Below are 16598 nucleotides of genomic sequence, written 5' to 3' on the forward strand. Positions count from 1 at the left end.
CAGTACAATGAATCAAATGTAGGCTACTAACAATGCAATATACATTAATTACAATGCACTTAAAGTATCAGCTTTTTAATATATTGTTAAATCCTGAAACTTTTTTTTCTCACGATATAAAAATGACAAAAAAATGTTTATTTATTTAACTCTGTCACCAGGTATTTTACAAAATAATACAAGATAATAAGATAGATTAAAGTTAATATGGGCACCATCCAATGATTTCAGTAGTAAATGAGATTCAGAATGAATTTTAAAGTTGTTTATGACTGTAAAAGGTAAAGTACATTGTTAATTAAGTAAGTTTATTTACAAAATAAGCCTTCACAAAAATGAAATGAGAAATATTGAAGTTGCAGCTTGGTCCTTGGGCCTGACTGATGGCATATGAATAAATAAACATACTATTAGGTAATTTAAAAATTGTGTCTAAATCACAAAATCTGTTACAATATGGTTAAACCCTTAACTACTTGCGCTGGTGTATTTTAAGCACCAATCTCAATTATTTTTGTCCAAAGCCATTTTACTTGAACCTACCGGCAGCATCTACCATCTATAATCAGCTTGCTTCACTACAAGCACAGTGTCACAATGGTTTCCCTCCAATGTGTGCCCAGCTGATTTTATGAGTGGATGCACAGTTGCATGTTCCATATGGTGCATTTGGTACACCGCACGGGTACTTGCGTATGTATGACAAAGATGAGATGTTCTTCTTGCAATGACTTTGTCTGCAAAGACCTTTCAACAACTTAAGTGAAATGTGATACATGTTCAAGTCCTGCTGTGCATGAAAGTGTGACCAGTAACAAATGAGCGCTGGAGAAGTGAATCAGGTTTATTTTCAGAGTCATACTATTCGGTAATATGGTATTAAATTACATTACAAACATGTACAATTTAAAATTATTGCAATATGTTTTATTACAACCTCACAGCATGCATATAAGTAGCCATTTTAACACTGGCGCATAAAGAAGACAGAGTGAGTACTTATGAGATGAGAAATGGTGTGAGTAGTTGAGGGTTAATAAAGTTAAACGGGCCATACTGACTTCCTAGTACAAAATTATTGTTAGGCAAGTGGGACTCTCTGCAAGCCCCTTCAGTAACTCACAGGCATTTTTTAGCATGTTTAGTAGGACAATGTCAATGGCATAGAACAAGGAAAACCTCTAAGAAAATTGATACTGAAGAACATTAATAGCCTCAAGGTAATATTTTTAGCAAGCCCCCAAAAATCCTGGTTATTAAACTGTCAAAATGGGTAAGAATATGGTATCACTAAGGTTAAAAAAATAAAATAAACCAATGAGAAGTAACCTGGCAATATTTATTGCATTGCCAAATGTGGTTATCTTTCTTTTAGCCAGTACCACTCTTCTTGATTCTTAGTTTTTTTTTTCCTTATTCTGGCACTAGAAATCTACTTATTGGACTTTTGATAACCATTATCACAAACAACACAGTTCGGCTGATGTCCCGAACAGAATCATTGGTTGCTTAACTGGCTGGGGTAAGTTTATAATAGAGGGACATGGATGGGAGGGCATCCCAGCCACTTTGCTTGCTGGTGCTTTTTCTGGCTTGGAGGTCATAAAACTGAAAGGGCAGAGGGAGACTGCTTCCCGGGCCAATGTATTCCCCCTATACTCTGGGTGCCAACATTACTCCGTTAAAGCTCTAATTTGCACAACTGCAGGAAACCATGAGAACTGTAGTCCAGATGGGCAGCCCTGCAGGGGTACTTTTATACCACCAGGGTAAACAACAGGGGAAACTGCTAAGAAATAACTTTGCACAATGAAGAAGGTTCTTAATTATAACGTACAACATAAAAGGAGCCACTTTGCCTCTCATAGGCGAGTCAGAGTTGGAAGGGGAGAAGGGCAAGACTTGCTTGCATGGGAGGAGTAGAGGAGGAAGAAGAGACAATTGAAGGGTGGACTGGATTGTGTATTGATGAGAAGAAGCCTGTGAAAATGTACTTTGTGCAAATAAATTTATTTGAATCTGGGACTGTCTTGTGTAATTGTGTTTGGGACTCAGTTTCCACACAGTATTGATCACAATATTCTCTTGACAGACACTGAAGACAATCATTTGTCTAGAAAAAGCCCTGATTGTAACTCATTTTACAATCCCAACAAATCAGATCACAAATATAAAAAATACACGTAAAATTTAAGGAGATTACCTGAAAACCAAAGCAGATAGTTGGCATTGCATTAAAAACTGCTGTCCATGAGGGAGGCCTTCAAAAAGATTATAAATAATATTTGTTAATAATCACTTTATTGTTATTGCAAATTAACTTTTGGGCATGCTACTGCATCTTATTTTATAAGTACATTAGAGCTCACAATGGAAACTAGAAAACAATATTTTGCATATTAAGTGAAATAAAAATGTCAAATCAGCAGAGAAGACAGTGGCCTAATTTTCATGTCATAATACGGTGGCTCTTAAAAGCATCAATGCTCCACCTAGAGCAGTCGTCCTCAATCACGGTCCTGGAGGGCCGAAGTGGCTATGGGTTTTCATTCCAGCCAGTGTCCTAATTAGAACTCAGTCCTTGCTGATAATGATAGTTAGTGCTTAACTCTATGCCTTGTTAGTGCTTTCATTCATCAAATACAAATTTTAGTTACTTTGTAGATCAGAGGTCCTCAATTACAGTCCTGGAGGTCTGCTATGGCTGCAGATTTTCACTTTAACCAATTTCTTAATTAGAACCCTTTTATTTACTACTAAAGCAACATTTTTTTTGGGTTTAATTTTAGTTCTCTTGCCTGTTACCATTCCGAACCCTTAATTGCCTATTTTAGATTTTAGCAGTTGCATTTAAGTTTTAATTTTTGCCTGTTTTCTTAATCATACATTAGTTAATAATGAGATGCAGATAACCAATAAACCAGCGGTTCTCCAGCTCACGTGCTTACCATGAAGTATCTGTGATAAAAATGTTTAGAAATGAATGAGAGGGGAATTGGAAGGACTAATAAGTTTAAATCTATTCTGGTCCACAAAACACTTGGATAATGTTCTCACAGAAGGAAATTCTACGCTGCAATTAAAATTGCTCTTGGATGAATGCAAGCATTAACAGCCAAACAGTTCAATACCAAGTTTCATTATTAGCATGGATTGCTTTCTATTTAGGAAACTAGTTGGAATAAAAACCTGCAGCCACTGCGGTCCTCCAGGACCATGATTGAGGAGCCCTGACACAGAGCTTTTTCACAATTTGTTGAGGAACCATAATGTATGTGTCTGGGTTTTTGACATTGATTAACAATAAAAATAGATTTCAAATTGAAAACAAACTATTATATGGTCTTTAAAATCAACTACACATGAAAAGCACAAAATAACTGATTCTGCATATAGTCATCTCTATTTTATCAGTATTTGGGTGCACACTTGTTGAAAATTATAGCCACTAGTCTTTTGAAATGTAACAACAAGAAATACATATCAACCAGACAAGTTCAGAATCTAAAGGTCAAGTTCGCATCACCCTGTAACATTTTCAGCTCTGATTTCTCACTCATGTATGAACCCCCATTATTGTTGATGATCACACGACTCACTGTTGTGCTGTCAACAAAGTTCATGGATTGTTTTTTAGCCATTCCAATGTGGATGGATGGATGAAGACTGTTGGTAAAAAGTCTTGATTTTGACTGGAATAAGCTGGAACACTGACTAACATGTATTTTGACTGTACAGTATTATATGTTGAATATCTACAGACAGAAATACAGCTAAAAGGATCCTCCTAAAAAACTGTATCTATAACAACACATTAGGCCCCATCATTGCTACCAGAGAACCCATGCTGTACCATTGTCAAATAAGTGCTTAGGATATTATCCTGTAAATCAGACCACTAAAATAAAGAAGTTGTTCAAATTCTGTGCTCACTGAAAAAACATAGTCACCGTCCTCTGTGATGCAATTTTCCCAGTCACATGACACTCTCAGGTACGACCAATTACTACTCCTCCTACTTTCACCATTTCCAACAAAAATATAAAAGTGCAGAAACTTTTTGAACGTCACTTGTAATTTACATCAACAAACTGATATATTAAGGAAACTTAATAAACCCACAGCTTATGCGTGTGAGAAATTATTATTTACTTTATTACTCTCTCTCTGTTCAACAGTTATATAAAAATATGAATTCCAAGTTGACCTATTCTCTATCCTTTTATTACAATTAATTTGCAATCATCTGTTGTTTTCAAACAATAAAACTGCAAGACACAAGAGTTCAGTGAAGCATGTGCAGATGACTTCAGAACTGGTTTAAGCACAGAAAACAGTATATTATGTTACATGGAGCTTTTTTCCACAATTAGGTAATGTCAAGCGAAGATTTTCATGAGGGTCAATCCTGAGGCTGCTGAAAACTCCAATATATATTTAGGCAAAACTATAATTAACACATTACTTAAAATTATGGATAGTGCTAATTTAGGTAGATTACCTTATACCCTAATGTCAGCAGAATCCTTGCCAAAGAACCAGATGTGATAATTACAATATTAAAGTTTAACTTTAATAAATATAAAGTCTTACAAACAATATAGTTACACAACAGGGGTATGGAATGGAGAATGCAGATAATAACACAAAGGAGCTCTAGTAGACTCATCACCGTATACAGTCAGACCAAAGAGAAAGCAGTGCTAAAAGATTGCTGGATAAAATGACAAGCTTGGGGGAGTATAAGAAATTTAAGAGATAAGCAATAAAATTAATTTGTGAGTCCCTAACAGGAATACCATGTATGGTACTGGTTGCCATATTATAAGAATGGCATAATAATGCTGGTAAATATCCAGAGAATTCCTGCTAAACTTATCCTAGGATTCGCAGGTATGGGTTAATTAGTTAATGCTAATGCTGGAAAAAGTCAAAGGAGTATATGGAGGTGAAATGTTTATATTCACTATACATTTCATAGAAATTAACAAACAATTAAGACGAGTTGCTAAGAAGCTACTGTTAGTACACCTATAAAAACAGGAAAAAATGTTACTTTGTTATTAATAATAATTTAAACATGAAACATTTTCATAGAGGCATATATTCACGATGAGCAATAATCTAAAAACTCACCTGACTGGAATGTACCCTGGGGAAATTTCCTTATCTGGCCAAATATATTTCACTATGATAACAATAGTGACATACCAGGTTCCAAGAACACTCAGTGCACTAGAAGACAAAAATGTTTACAAAGTCTAAATATCTTTCCTTGGTTCTGGAAAATATAGACAATAAGAAATGTATTTTATGCATATTCAGGTATGCATATGATTTGCAATATTCTGCTGCTCTGTTGTAGACACTCTGCAAGAAGGCTTTGCTAAACTTATATCTACACCAAAATGACCATTTGCTTATTTTTCTTCTAAATAACTGCTTTCCACATCTTCCCCTTGTTAATTGCTCATTTTCTATCCTTTTACTAAAACATATGACATGCTCAATATAATATATTGTACTAAGCTGGAGATGGGAACTCAACTGGCAACCTTCTCATTTAAGATTTAGTTTTTTTTAGGCCCTACCCCACTTTGTCCACTTGCACCAAAATAATTATAATATAATCTTACTAGGTTTCATTACTTCATCAAATGAATGTAATTACAATATCAACTGCTAAAGAATTGGCTTGCTGTGAATTTCTTCAATAAAACTAAATGACTATATAACAAGCAGTGTGGCATTCTGAAAACCGATGTTATGACAATGTAAGCCATACATTTGTCTGTACAATAATGTGTTGTACATGAAAATTGGTTTGCAATACATATCTGACAATCAAATCTCTACTTACCTACATTACAATTTTTATATACATTATCCACCTCCCTTGTCATCTTCTGGATTGTACTGTGTTGTAACCTTGTTTGGTTGACACATTGTCTTGAGATGGGTATTATTGTAAAAGGAGGCACCGAGTAATTAGAAACAGACTTAAAATTGATTGTACCTGGCATATTTCTGGAAACCAATCTCTTTGGGAATGGAGAGTGGCAAGATTAGCAAGATGGATGTCAGGCTGATGGTGAATTTGCGGTCAATATACCAGTGCTTGCTTGTGACTCCATCTGTCTCATGAGCAACAGCACTAATCACTGCGCAAAGAAAAACAAATTAAATGTTAAAGAGTGAAATTGAGCTGAGGCAAAAGGAACGGGCAAGGAAAGAGTAAAAAGAATAATAAAATAAAATGAAACTCCTGGTAATTTAATAGGAAAAAGGCTTGACTGAATTTGAACAGTCTTAATTAAAGCAATTCTACAAATTTTTGTATTCTGTATTTATTATGCCTATAAGTATACACAATGTAAGTAGAACACAACCCTAACAATTAATGTTTTCTGATCAGCCAAATATATTAAAATGTGTCAGAAAAAGTAAAATCCGTGATCACACTGAAATTAAACTGCTATGTGGATGACCAATGAAGAGAAAATGGAAAAACAGGTAACAACTTAAAAAACATTTTTGGGAATTTGGTGGAAAACAATAAAAAGAATACTTCAAAATGCCAACGAAACATGTATTCATGGCTTAGAGCAAAAATCTAACACCTTTAAAAAGACCCTCTCATTTGGAAATTCTAGTGGGCACATAAACAGAGCATAATATATATCTCTTTTTGCCAAGAGATTTTGACCAATCCCGCCCTCCTCTCAAACATTTACAACCATGCCCACGGTCCAATCACTTCTCCTTCGTGTGAATACTATTGTCAGACACAGTTCCTGAGCTCTCAGCTCCGAGCGGGGTCAGAAATAAAAGACAAAGAATAGAAGACAAAGTAGAGTGTCGTAAAGAGGTTCAAAAGCATTGATTGCAATACACATGCAGAGCAGGTTAGAGATTATGAAAGTACTAATATTCGAAAGTCTCAATAATCTGATAGTAAAGACTGCATTAGCGCTAACAAATGGAAATTATTACTCGTTGAAATAATGGAACAGTGAAGAGAGACTGAATATATGGACATACTGTAGGTGATATGACAGAAGTATGTACATATTGTTTGGCTTTAAACTTTAAGTCATAGACTTGTAGATTGTCTAATTCATGTTGCCATCAGGGAAAAGTAGTGTTTCTTCCTAATGAAGCGACGAAAGGGATTTATGAGTTTTAATTGACATATTGCTTTTATTATTTAAGCAATGTGCAGAAACAATTAAAAAGGCAAATACAATATTAGGGTATATTGTTAAATCTATTGAATATAAATCATGGGTCATTATGCTTAGACTATATAATGCACGGGGCGGCATGGTGGTGCAGTGGTAGCACTGCTGCCTCGCAGTTAGGAGACCTGGGTTCGCTTCCCGGGTCCTCCCTGCGTGGAGTTTGCATGTTCTCCCCATGTCTGCATGGGTTTCCTCCGGGCGCTCCGGTTTCCTCCCACAATCCAAAGACATGCAGGTTAGGTGGATTGGCGATTCTAAATTGGCCCTAGTGTGTGCTTGGTGTTTGTGTGTGTCCTGCGGTGGGTTGGCACCCTGCCCAGGATTGGTTCCTGCCTTGTGCCCTGTGTTGGCTGGGATTGGCTCCAGCAGACCCCCGTGACCCTGTATTTGGATTCAGCGGGTTAGAAAATGGATGGATGGATGGATATATAATGCACTAGTGAGACCACATCTGAAGTATTGTGTGCATTTCTGGTCACCACGCTACAAAAAAGGCATAGCAGCACTTGAAGTGGAGAGCAACTAGGTGTAGTCCCAGAATTTAAGGCCATTTCCTTCAGTGAAAGTCTTGGAGAATTAAACCTGTTTAGTCATGAGCAGAGGAGACCATGTGGGGACCTACTCCAAGTCAAGGGCACTCATAAAGCAGATCTGTTCACCTAAATGAAAAATCACATATGTGATAAAAACCAGTGGAAATTATGTGGCAGCGAAGCCATGAAGCACTTTGTTATGCAAAGAGATGTGGAAAATGTGAATAAACTACTGAGACATGTAGTTGAAGCAGAAACCTTGACAACCTTTAAGAAGTATCTGGATAAGATACAAGGACAGCTTAGCTATTAGCTAAACAAAACATGCTTGATGAACTGAAGGCTTTCCTCTCACTTGTCAAATGTCTTCTGTCCTTATGATTTCTAACTTTTTTCCATTCAGCTATTTTTCTGCTTCCACTGCCTTAATTTTTATAGAAGATGGTGGTTTCTTAAAGCCAACCATCCATCTGACAAGCCTTAAATTTGAAAAAATAAATGGCATTCATCACAGCAACGAGACCACTGTTTCCTGTCAGTTATACTAATTATACCTTTCCCAATATAAACATTCACCTTAAACTTGTTTATTTACCTTTGGCAGGTAATTATATTGTACCCTTTTCTTCATTTTCATAGACAAGCCAGAAATACAACTCACACTTGTCAAGCTGGTCTCCAATGATGATGAGGAAGGCAATGCATGTTCCAAAGGTGTAGACAGCAATTGCTATATCACAAATTACACCTGGGATGCGTCCACATACTGCCCGGACCACCTCCTGATAGGTGCGTTCATTGCTAACTTGAGAAGAGTAGGCCAAGATCACAAGTCCACTGATGATGAAGACCAACATGCACTGCAGAGATAAAAAAAGATCAAAAGTGCACATTACACTGTGTTATACAAAAATCTAAATCAAACAAGACTGGTGTGTGAAATCCTTAGCAAGCAAAAGCCCTGGAGTAAGCCAAGAGGTTTAAGTACAGACAAATATTTTCAGGACTCCAATGTTCTCTCAGCCTTTAGATACTCTCAGACCAGAAACCTAAGAAAACCTACACTTCTCTTTGGTGTTCACACACACCTCTCTGACACTTCTCTTTAACACCCTCAGGCCTGTTTAATCTTACCTAACACATATTTCCAAGACTCTGTACCTAACATTTAACTACAGCTTCTGAAAAACACTTTTTGAAAGTGCACACAAGACCCTGTCAGAGACAGTGTGCTTTCTAAAGTGGACTTTAACTTGGGCTATAGTTAGTCTACAATTATAATGACACAAATCCTTACTTGATGTTTTTGCGGAAACAGACTCATCTTAAATAATGTTTAGGGTTCACTCCAACAAGAGTAATTTAAGTAATAAATATTTCCTGCTTGCCTTGAAGGGTTTCAGAGTGTCATAGATAACAGTCTGACATACTGGCCTAGCATCAAATCTTGCATTTGTTTGTGTTTGCCTGGGTAGTTCCTGGTTACCTGCAACCTAATACTGGACTAAGTAGATTCAACAATCAGACTGATGGACAACCTACTTATCGCGTACTTCTCTGTTTATTAAAGATCTCTCTTTTGCAAAAGTATTGCGTTATTCTATAAATATATTGCCTATTTCATGCAAGTAGCAACATGGATAATGTAATTTGTCTATGTTAACAGGTAGGAAACGGTTCAGATTTTCTTAGTAAAAAAATTTACTGTATTTTGAATCTCCCTCCCACTTGATTTGTCGCATCCAATTTAATAATCTTTGATGAGGCAGAGCCTTGCATGACAGTGTGGACAGCTGTCACGACATATAACATAAGCAGGAAACAGAAAAGTATGTACTGTACAGTATATTCAAAGTAAAAGAAAAAGAAAAGAGGATATACTTAAAGAACTACTGGGATCATCATAAAATTTAAGTAACTGTCAAGAATTTAAACCAATTAAAATATTGAAACAAAATAATTAGAAATACAAAAGTTAATTACAAAGAATTCATACAAGGTAGAGTATTTATGACATAGTAAAATTGGCCATAAGACTGGACAGACAGTTCTTTAAAGAAAAATAAAAGCAACCTCAGCGATAGTAAAACAAAAGAAGAGCTTACATGCATATCTATACATACACTGCTGGTCAAAAGTTTTAGAAAACCTCAGTTTGTCCAGTTTTTTCTTAAAATTAAATCAGTTGAAAGGCAACGAATGACTTAAAACACTGAAAAGGTAACCAGTAAACTGCCAGAGGTTTAAATTTAAAGTATAAGTAGGAAATTTCATAATATTACAAATGGGCCTCTGCGGTGGGTTGGCGCCCTGCCTGGGATTGGTTCCTGCCTTGTGCCCTGTTTTGGCTGGGATTGGCTAAAGCAGACCCCCCGTGACCCGGTGCTTAGATTCAACGGGTTGGAAAATGGATGGATGGATGGATAGATGGATGGACAAATGGGCCTTCTCCAGGGAAAAACTAATAGATTACAACCTACAGATACAAGCTGAAGCAAACAATTTGCACAGGTATCCCATTTACTGTGGTTTTTTTTGTGATCAACTTTTTATTAAGTAAAGGCAAATTGACAGGATATATCAATAAATGGACATAGCATACAAAATAATCCAACCCAGCCACTGCCACCCTCTCCTACCCAGCATTAGTGGGGCGTGATTAAAAAAAAACATCTTGGAATTACAAGCCAAGATTTACACATCTGAGCCGCAGCAGACCAGGATTCGATTACTGGAAGCACTGTTAGAAGGAGGACTGCCAGTTGTTGATGTGCAGTAATGCATTCATGTGCCTTCCAAGCGGGAGGCAATAATTAGTATGGTTGCCAGGGTACCTAGACAGAATAACTTGCGCTCACAGAGTTTGAGAAGAAGCCTAGAAATGTCAAAAACAGGAAAGATTTGAGGTAAAAGAGGAATATGGTAGGATAGAAAGGAAGACAGTAGGTGACATATGTGTGTCCAAGAGGAAAAGACAGGGGAACAGTGTCAGAACATGTGGAGAAAAGTGCCAGGTACCAAGGGAACATAATTGACAGAGACAAACAGCAGTGAGGACTATCAGAAACCACCTGCGGGGACTAGGATAGAGTCTGTGTTGAATTTTGAACTGGGTGAGCTGGTAGTTTCGGTTTCTAGACCAAAACCTTACATCGGAGAGAACAGTGTCCCATGAAAGAGATGAAAGGAGAGGAGAATGGTCTCCATGCCAAAAGGAAATCAAGGGCAGAGGCTTATAGGATGTTTTGCAAAGTAAAGAGTAGAGGGTAGAGAGAGGTTTTTTCTTGGGAGAGAAAGAACAAAACAGAAAGTACAATGAGCAAATTGGTTGGGGGGTAGACAGGGAAACCCCACATGTTCTGAGCACTGACAAGAGTTCGAGAATTTAGTTGAAATGTAAAGGAGAGAAAGAACAACATTACCTTGCTCCCCTACTATTGGAGATGGGACATGAGATATTTGAATTAGACAAGAGAACTGCAGAGGGGGAGGAGTAAAGAGCTTTTGCCAGATTTGTAAAACCTGGAAAGAAGCCCAAGTTGTCAATGAGATGCCATAAGAATTGCCAATTCATGTGATCAAAAGCCTTTTCGGCATTCAGGGAAAGAAGCGCAGCAGGGCTAGGAAGGGAAGGGACTGAATTAATGACATGCAGAAATCTTCTCATGTTATCAGAGGGTAGAACAGTGAACAATGAAACTGGACTGGTTGGGGTGGATTAATTTGCCAACGACTTCCTTTGAGCAGCAGGCCAGAACTTTAGCTAGCAGTTTTGTGTCCATATTAATGAGAGAGAAGGGTCTATAAGTCTAACACAGATCAGGGTCTTTAGCTTGCTTCAAAAGTAAGTAATAACGGCAAAATTAATACTAAAGTTAAGTTTACTATGGAGGAGGCAGCTGCACTGATCATCTCAAACAGAGGAAGAGATAAGTGTTTCTAGAATGCGGAAATTACCTCAGGTGGGAGACCGTCAATCCTCAAGGCTCTTGACTGTGCTCATTGAGTCTAATGCCTCTTTAAGTTCAGCCAAAGAAATGGGAGCATCTACAAGAGAAGCTTCTTCCTTAGTGAAACAGGGGACTGGAAGGGTATTAAGAAATGATTTGATATCTGAGGGAATGGTACCAGAGTAATCAGTAAACAGTTCATAGTAATCTACGAATTCATTATTTATTATCTGGGGATAATAAGAAATTGAGCCAAATTTAGTATGGAAGCAGCAATGGTTTTGTATGTGTATGTAAATACAAGCTAAAACAGTGTAAAAGTAACAAAAAAACAAATTTATGTCCATATAAACCTTTTACAGTTTAAATCAGGCATGTCAAACTGACTACCATTGGTAGGCTGCTTCGACTGCCATATGTGCATCAGCAGGCCGCACTGTAACAGATACTATTATACTATTATACAAAGTTACCGTAGCTTTCTTTCCAATACTCAAAACTTTAAAAAAATGTAACTTAAAGTTAAAAAAAGCAATTTATTTCCATACAATCTCCATACAACAACGTACAATTACAGTCTTAGCCTTTTAGCTAGGTCATTATATAGGAGTCTTACAGTCTGAGATCTATCTCTTTTGTCCCAACACTTGGCATCTCTTGTTAGTAACTGGTTTTTCAATATCAGGCTTGAAATCTTGTGCAGCTGCAACTTTTATGAGGGATGAAAGGTGCTTAACAGTAAGTCTTGAGCGATGTGGAGTTTTGGTAGTTTTCATTAACGAAAACAATTGATCACAAAGGTAAGTGCTTCTGAACATAGACGGTACTCTTGATGCCAATTTACGGATCTGCATATACGAGGGTGGCAGGTAAGCATACAAGCCTGGCACACCAACTTCGTTGTATTTTGCCTTCAGAATAGAATCTGACTGCAGTTCAATCAATTCCATTTGGACATTCTCAGGTACTTTCTCAACGTTGTATGGTGACGTAAACAACGCAAAGACCTGTTTGTGTGAACTGAAATCACGAAAACACTCACTGATTTCATTGCTCAGTAATTGAAGTTGGAAAACAAATCCTCCAAAAATCAAATTTTACTTTACTAAGTTTACTTCAAAGTTTATATTGTAAAATAAGGCGATATGCAAAAAGCCCCCTGACCTACACTAACTTTCCAAACTCAAAATCACAAAAATTTGGTTATAAACAACTCACCAACTTCTCGCGTCCACTTCAGATCTTCAGCTGTAGTCTGCACTAACTGTTCGTTACAATACTTTTACAAAATTACATAAAACTAGAGCAAAAAAACATGAAAATATCCATCCATCCATCTATCCTCTTCCGCCACTTCTACTAGCTCTTCTGGGGGAATCCCGAAGCTTTCCCAGGCCAGCCAAGGGACATAGTCCCTTCAGCGTGTCCTGGGTCTTTCCCGAGGCCTAGACATGCCCGGAGCACCTCACCAGGGAGGCGTCCAGGAGGCATCCTGATCAGATGCCCGAGCCACCTCATCTAACTCCTCTAAGATGCGGAGGAGCCGTGGCTCTACTCTGAGTTCCTCCCGGATGACTGAGCTTCTCACCCTATCTTTAAGGGAAAGCCCAGACACCCTGCGGAGGAAACTCATTTCAGCTGCTTGTATTCGCGATCTCGTTCTTTCGGTCACTACCCACAGCTCATGACCATAGGTGAGGGTAGGAACGTAGATCGAGCGGTAAATTGAGAGCTTTGCCTTATGGCTCAGCTCCTTTTTCACCATGACAGACCAATGCAGAGCCCACATCACTGCAGCCTAATACTTCAGTTGCAACGTCGCGGCTCATTAACTTTGGTCAAGGCTCGTGATTGCAGTGTCATACCTAGGGTATCAAGGAGCTGACGCTGCAGCTGCAACTATGCTAGCAGATGACGTTTCCGGTACCGTAATGCCATGGGAAAACGTGCTTATGTCAGAAGGCGGAAGTAAGAAAAGTCAATAAGTAACGTCGAAGATGCAGAATGATTCAATCACAAACGATAGTAATAATTTTGTACAAGTTTAGTGCTAACTAGGACCTGTCATGTGGGCCGCACAGATTTCTGTTGCGGGCCGTGTGTTTGACATGCCTGGTTTAAATTACACTGATATGCTGGTTGTTATTTCATATTACTCCTTATGAGTATAAACAATTTAAAAGAGTTATTAAATTTATAAATTAGTGATTAAATCCAGTTGCTGATTAAATAATGTCCAGATGCCATTAATTATTCTCCTTTCTAAATAACATAATTGTGAAAAAATAGCTTTTGTTCTAATTCATTAATTTATATAATACAAAAGACACAAGGGGCAGAAAGCAACCCACAGTGGTTAGCATAATAAACATCTGCCCTACTTCTAATTAGTCAATACTAATTGTATAATTTCCGATAGTATAAAATTACCAGTTTAAACAGGTTGATTTGTTTTATTTCCTTGCTTTATTTTAGTTAGCTCGCTTGTTAAGAATCCTAACATGTACAGTATTTACCTTTTTTAATCTTAATCATGTGCATTCAATATTTTTAATTTCTTTTGATCATCTTAACTAGCTGTCATTTAACAATAAGGTGCAAATAACAAAGGACACACCATATAAACTACTCCCATTTTAATATTTGTATGTCCATCATAAGGTATCGGATTTAATAAAATATTTGTAAACAAATAAATGAAAAAAGATAAGAACTGGGAATTATTAATCTGCTGAAAGAATTAAGAATGATCTGATATGACAGAATAAAACCACAAAACCATAATTCAGACATAAAGTGAAGCAAAGTTTTGTTATCAGCAATGATTAGCTTTTAAATAAGCAATTGAGCTGGTAGAAAAATCTGGAGCTACTACAGTGATGAAAAAAAATGTAAAAAGATCTTTGATTTCTGGTAATCCACACTATACCCTATGTAAGATTATTCTTGCTATTTATACAAAAGTATTTTGCAAAATATTGTATTATTTCTCACATGATTGTGTGTTTGCAAAAATAATTGTATTGTTTATCAACTGTGATTGCATTACTTCACAAAAGTATTTAACTGTTTTGTAGAGATGTTGCCTGCCTCCTGATAGTAGCATTGTTCACACACATATGCTTGTCTTTAGTGGCAGGCTGGCACTTAAGTCACAGAAACTAGCCTGACATTATACAAATGTGTTTAGTTTTAATTTTGTCAGCACAGATGTTTACACAGAAGTAAAGTGGGCACCATGTCAGTACAAATTTTGTGCCCCTGACTAAAGCACCAGCACCTCAGGTTTGATTCCTGACCTTGTGAACATCTGCATAAAGTTTATGCATATGTGTGCAAGTGTGTGTGGATTGATTTGTGTGAGTTAGTGTGCCCTGAAATGGACTGGCTCACCATTCAAATATTGCTTGTCATTCACACTGTGCTGTATAACCCATCTATAAGTAAAAAAATATTATACATGTAATTAATTAGTTAGTTGTTTGTTTGTTATATACACTACTGGTCAAGGAATCATCAAGTGTACAAAATTTTATTCTGATTTTTGATTAATCAAAGTAGCCACATTTTGCTGATATAACAGCCAAACTGTGGTGACCCTTTTGATTCACCATGCCATTCTGCAAGTCACCAACTCTGCCTCCAGGAAAAAAAACCCAGACCAGTTGATGTCACAGAGTAAGGAACAATTCTTTTACCAACTTCACAGCATACAAACACCTTGCGTGATGAACTGAAGATGTGAAATTTTGATTCATCAGTCTGTAAGACTTTCTTCCAGTCTGCAGTAGTTCATGGCCTGTATTTCAAGGCCCTATCTTGATCTTTAAGGAATGGCTTTCTTACAGCCACTCATCCTGTCAAACTTGCAGCACAATGTCTCCTCTTATTTATATATAACCAGGTTTGAAAATAAACCAAATACTGCACTGTCCACTAATGCCATGCTAAAATTTAATACACTAAATGGTAATTGCTGTAATCATTATGTAACCAAAAAAAAAGACAACTGTTGGTTATTTTTCACATACGTTTATAGAACACAATAAAATAGGTAAACTAGAGTCACTACAGAAGGACTTAGCAGGTACTCACCATTTGTAGGACTATCCCTGAAGTTATGCCACCTGCTGTGCTGAAAGCGGCTGGGAAGTTCAGCAGACCAGCTCCTAGAGCTGCATTTACTACAATAAAAATGGCTCCAAGAGTGGAAGTGCCAACGGGTTTTTTGATGTGTACCACCTTGTCATCTGTTTCTACACTAGGGCTCTGTAGTAGCCGGGCTCTTTCTCCCGCATCTTCACTCCAGCTCCAGTCTTTGCAGTCGCTGTTGATCACCAAGTCAGGATAAGACATTGTGTACTAAATTAAAACCTAACAATCTGCTATTGACAGCTAAATAATCTATTTGGGAATTGAGGAAAATAGCAGCTTAACATTTTTCCATTTTGGTTTCACAATAAGTAGCTCAGATCAGCTGCAGCATTATATCTGTTCTCAGGCTGGAACTGCCAATCAGCATATATGCAAAACCTGAAAAAGACAAAATGTGTGAGATTAATTAGTATATTAATAAAGATGCTGGGTCTTCCAGGTAAATTTTAAGTGTACTTACAATTAGGAAAAAATTGAAAAAACAAATATAGGTGAACAATAAAAAGTTTAAAGACGTTTTTAATTTTTTTTTATCTTTCCAGCTGCAGATAGAAAATTCAGAAACTTGAATATGCATAACCACATTTAACTGCTAATTGATTCCTTTTATTGTATACCCTAGAGACTTTACTATTTCAAAAACATATTCTAATGTGCTGTTACTGTAAATATTAATTGAAGAAAATAGCTTTAAATTACAATATGTCAATCTTCTAGGT

At 37.0% G+C, this 16598-nt stretch overlaps 1 protein-coding gene across 2 annotated transcripts in view; it reads right to left on the bottom strand.

Moving 5' to 3' along the window:
• Positions 1–16598, bottom strand: part of slc38a7 (solute carrier family 38 member 7) — a 44804-nt gene that overhangs the window by 12304 nt on the left and 15902 nt on the right. For both annotated transcript variants that reach the window (XM_039763059.1, XM_039763060.1), the window contains 5 exons: positions 15820–16257; positions 8436–8634; positions 6017–6161; positions 5137–5235; positions 2204–2261 (listed from right to left, as the gene is read on the bottom strand). In XM_039763059.1, coding sequence (XP_039618993.1) covers positions 2204–2261; positions 5137–5235; positions 6017–6161; positions 8436–8634; positions 15820–16080 — 762 coding nt within the window. In that variant the 5' untranslated portion in view covers positions 16081–16257. The remainder of the gene's footprint in view (positions 1–2203; positions 2262–5136; positions 5236–6016; positions 6162–8435; positions 8635–15819; positions 16258–16598) is intronic.

This window comes from Polypterus senegalus, chromosome 9, assembly GCF_016835505.1.
Source record: "Polypterus senegalus isolate Bchr_013 chromosome 9, ASM1683550v1, whole genome shotgun sequence".
NCBI lineage: Eukaryota > Metazoa > Chordata > Cladistia > Polypteriformes > Polypteridae > Polypterus > Polypterus senegalus.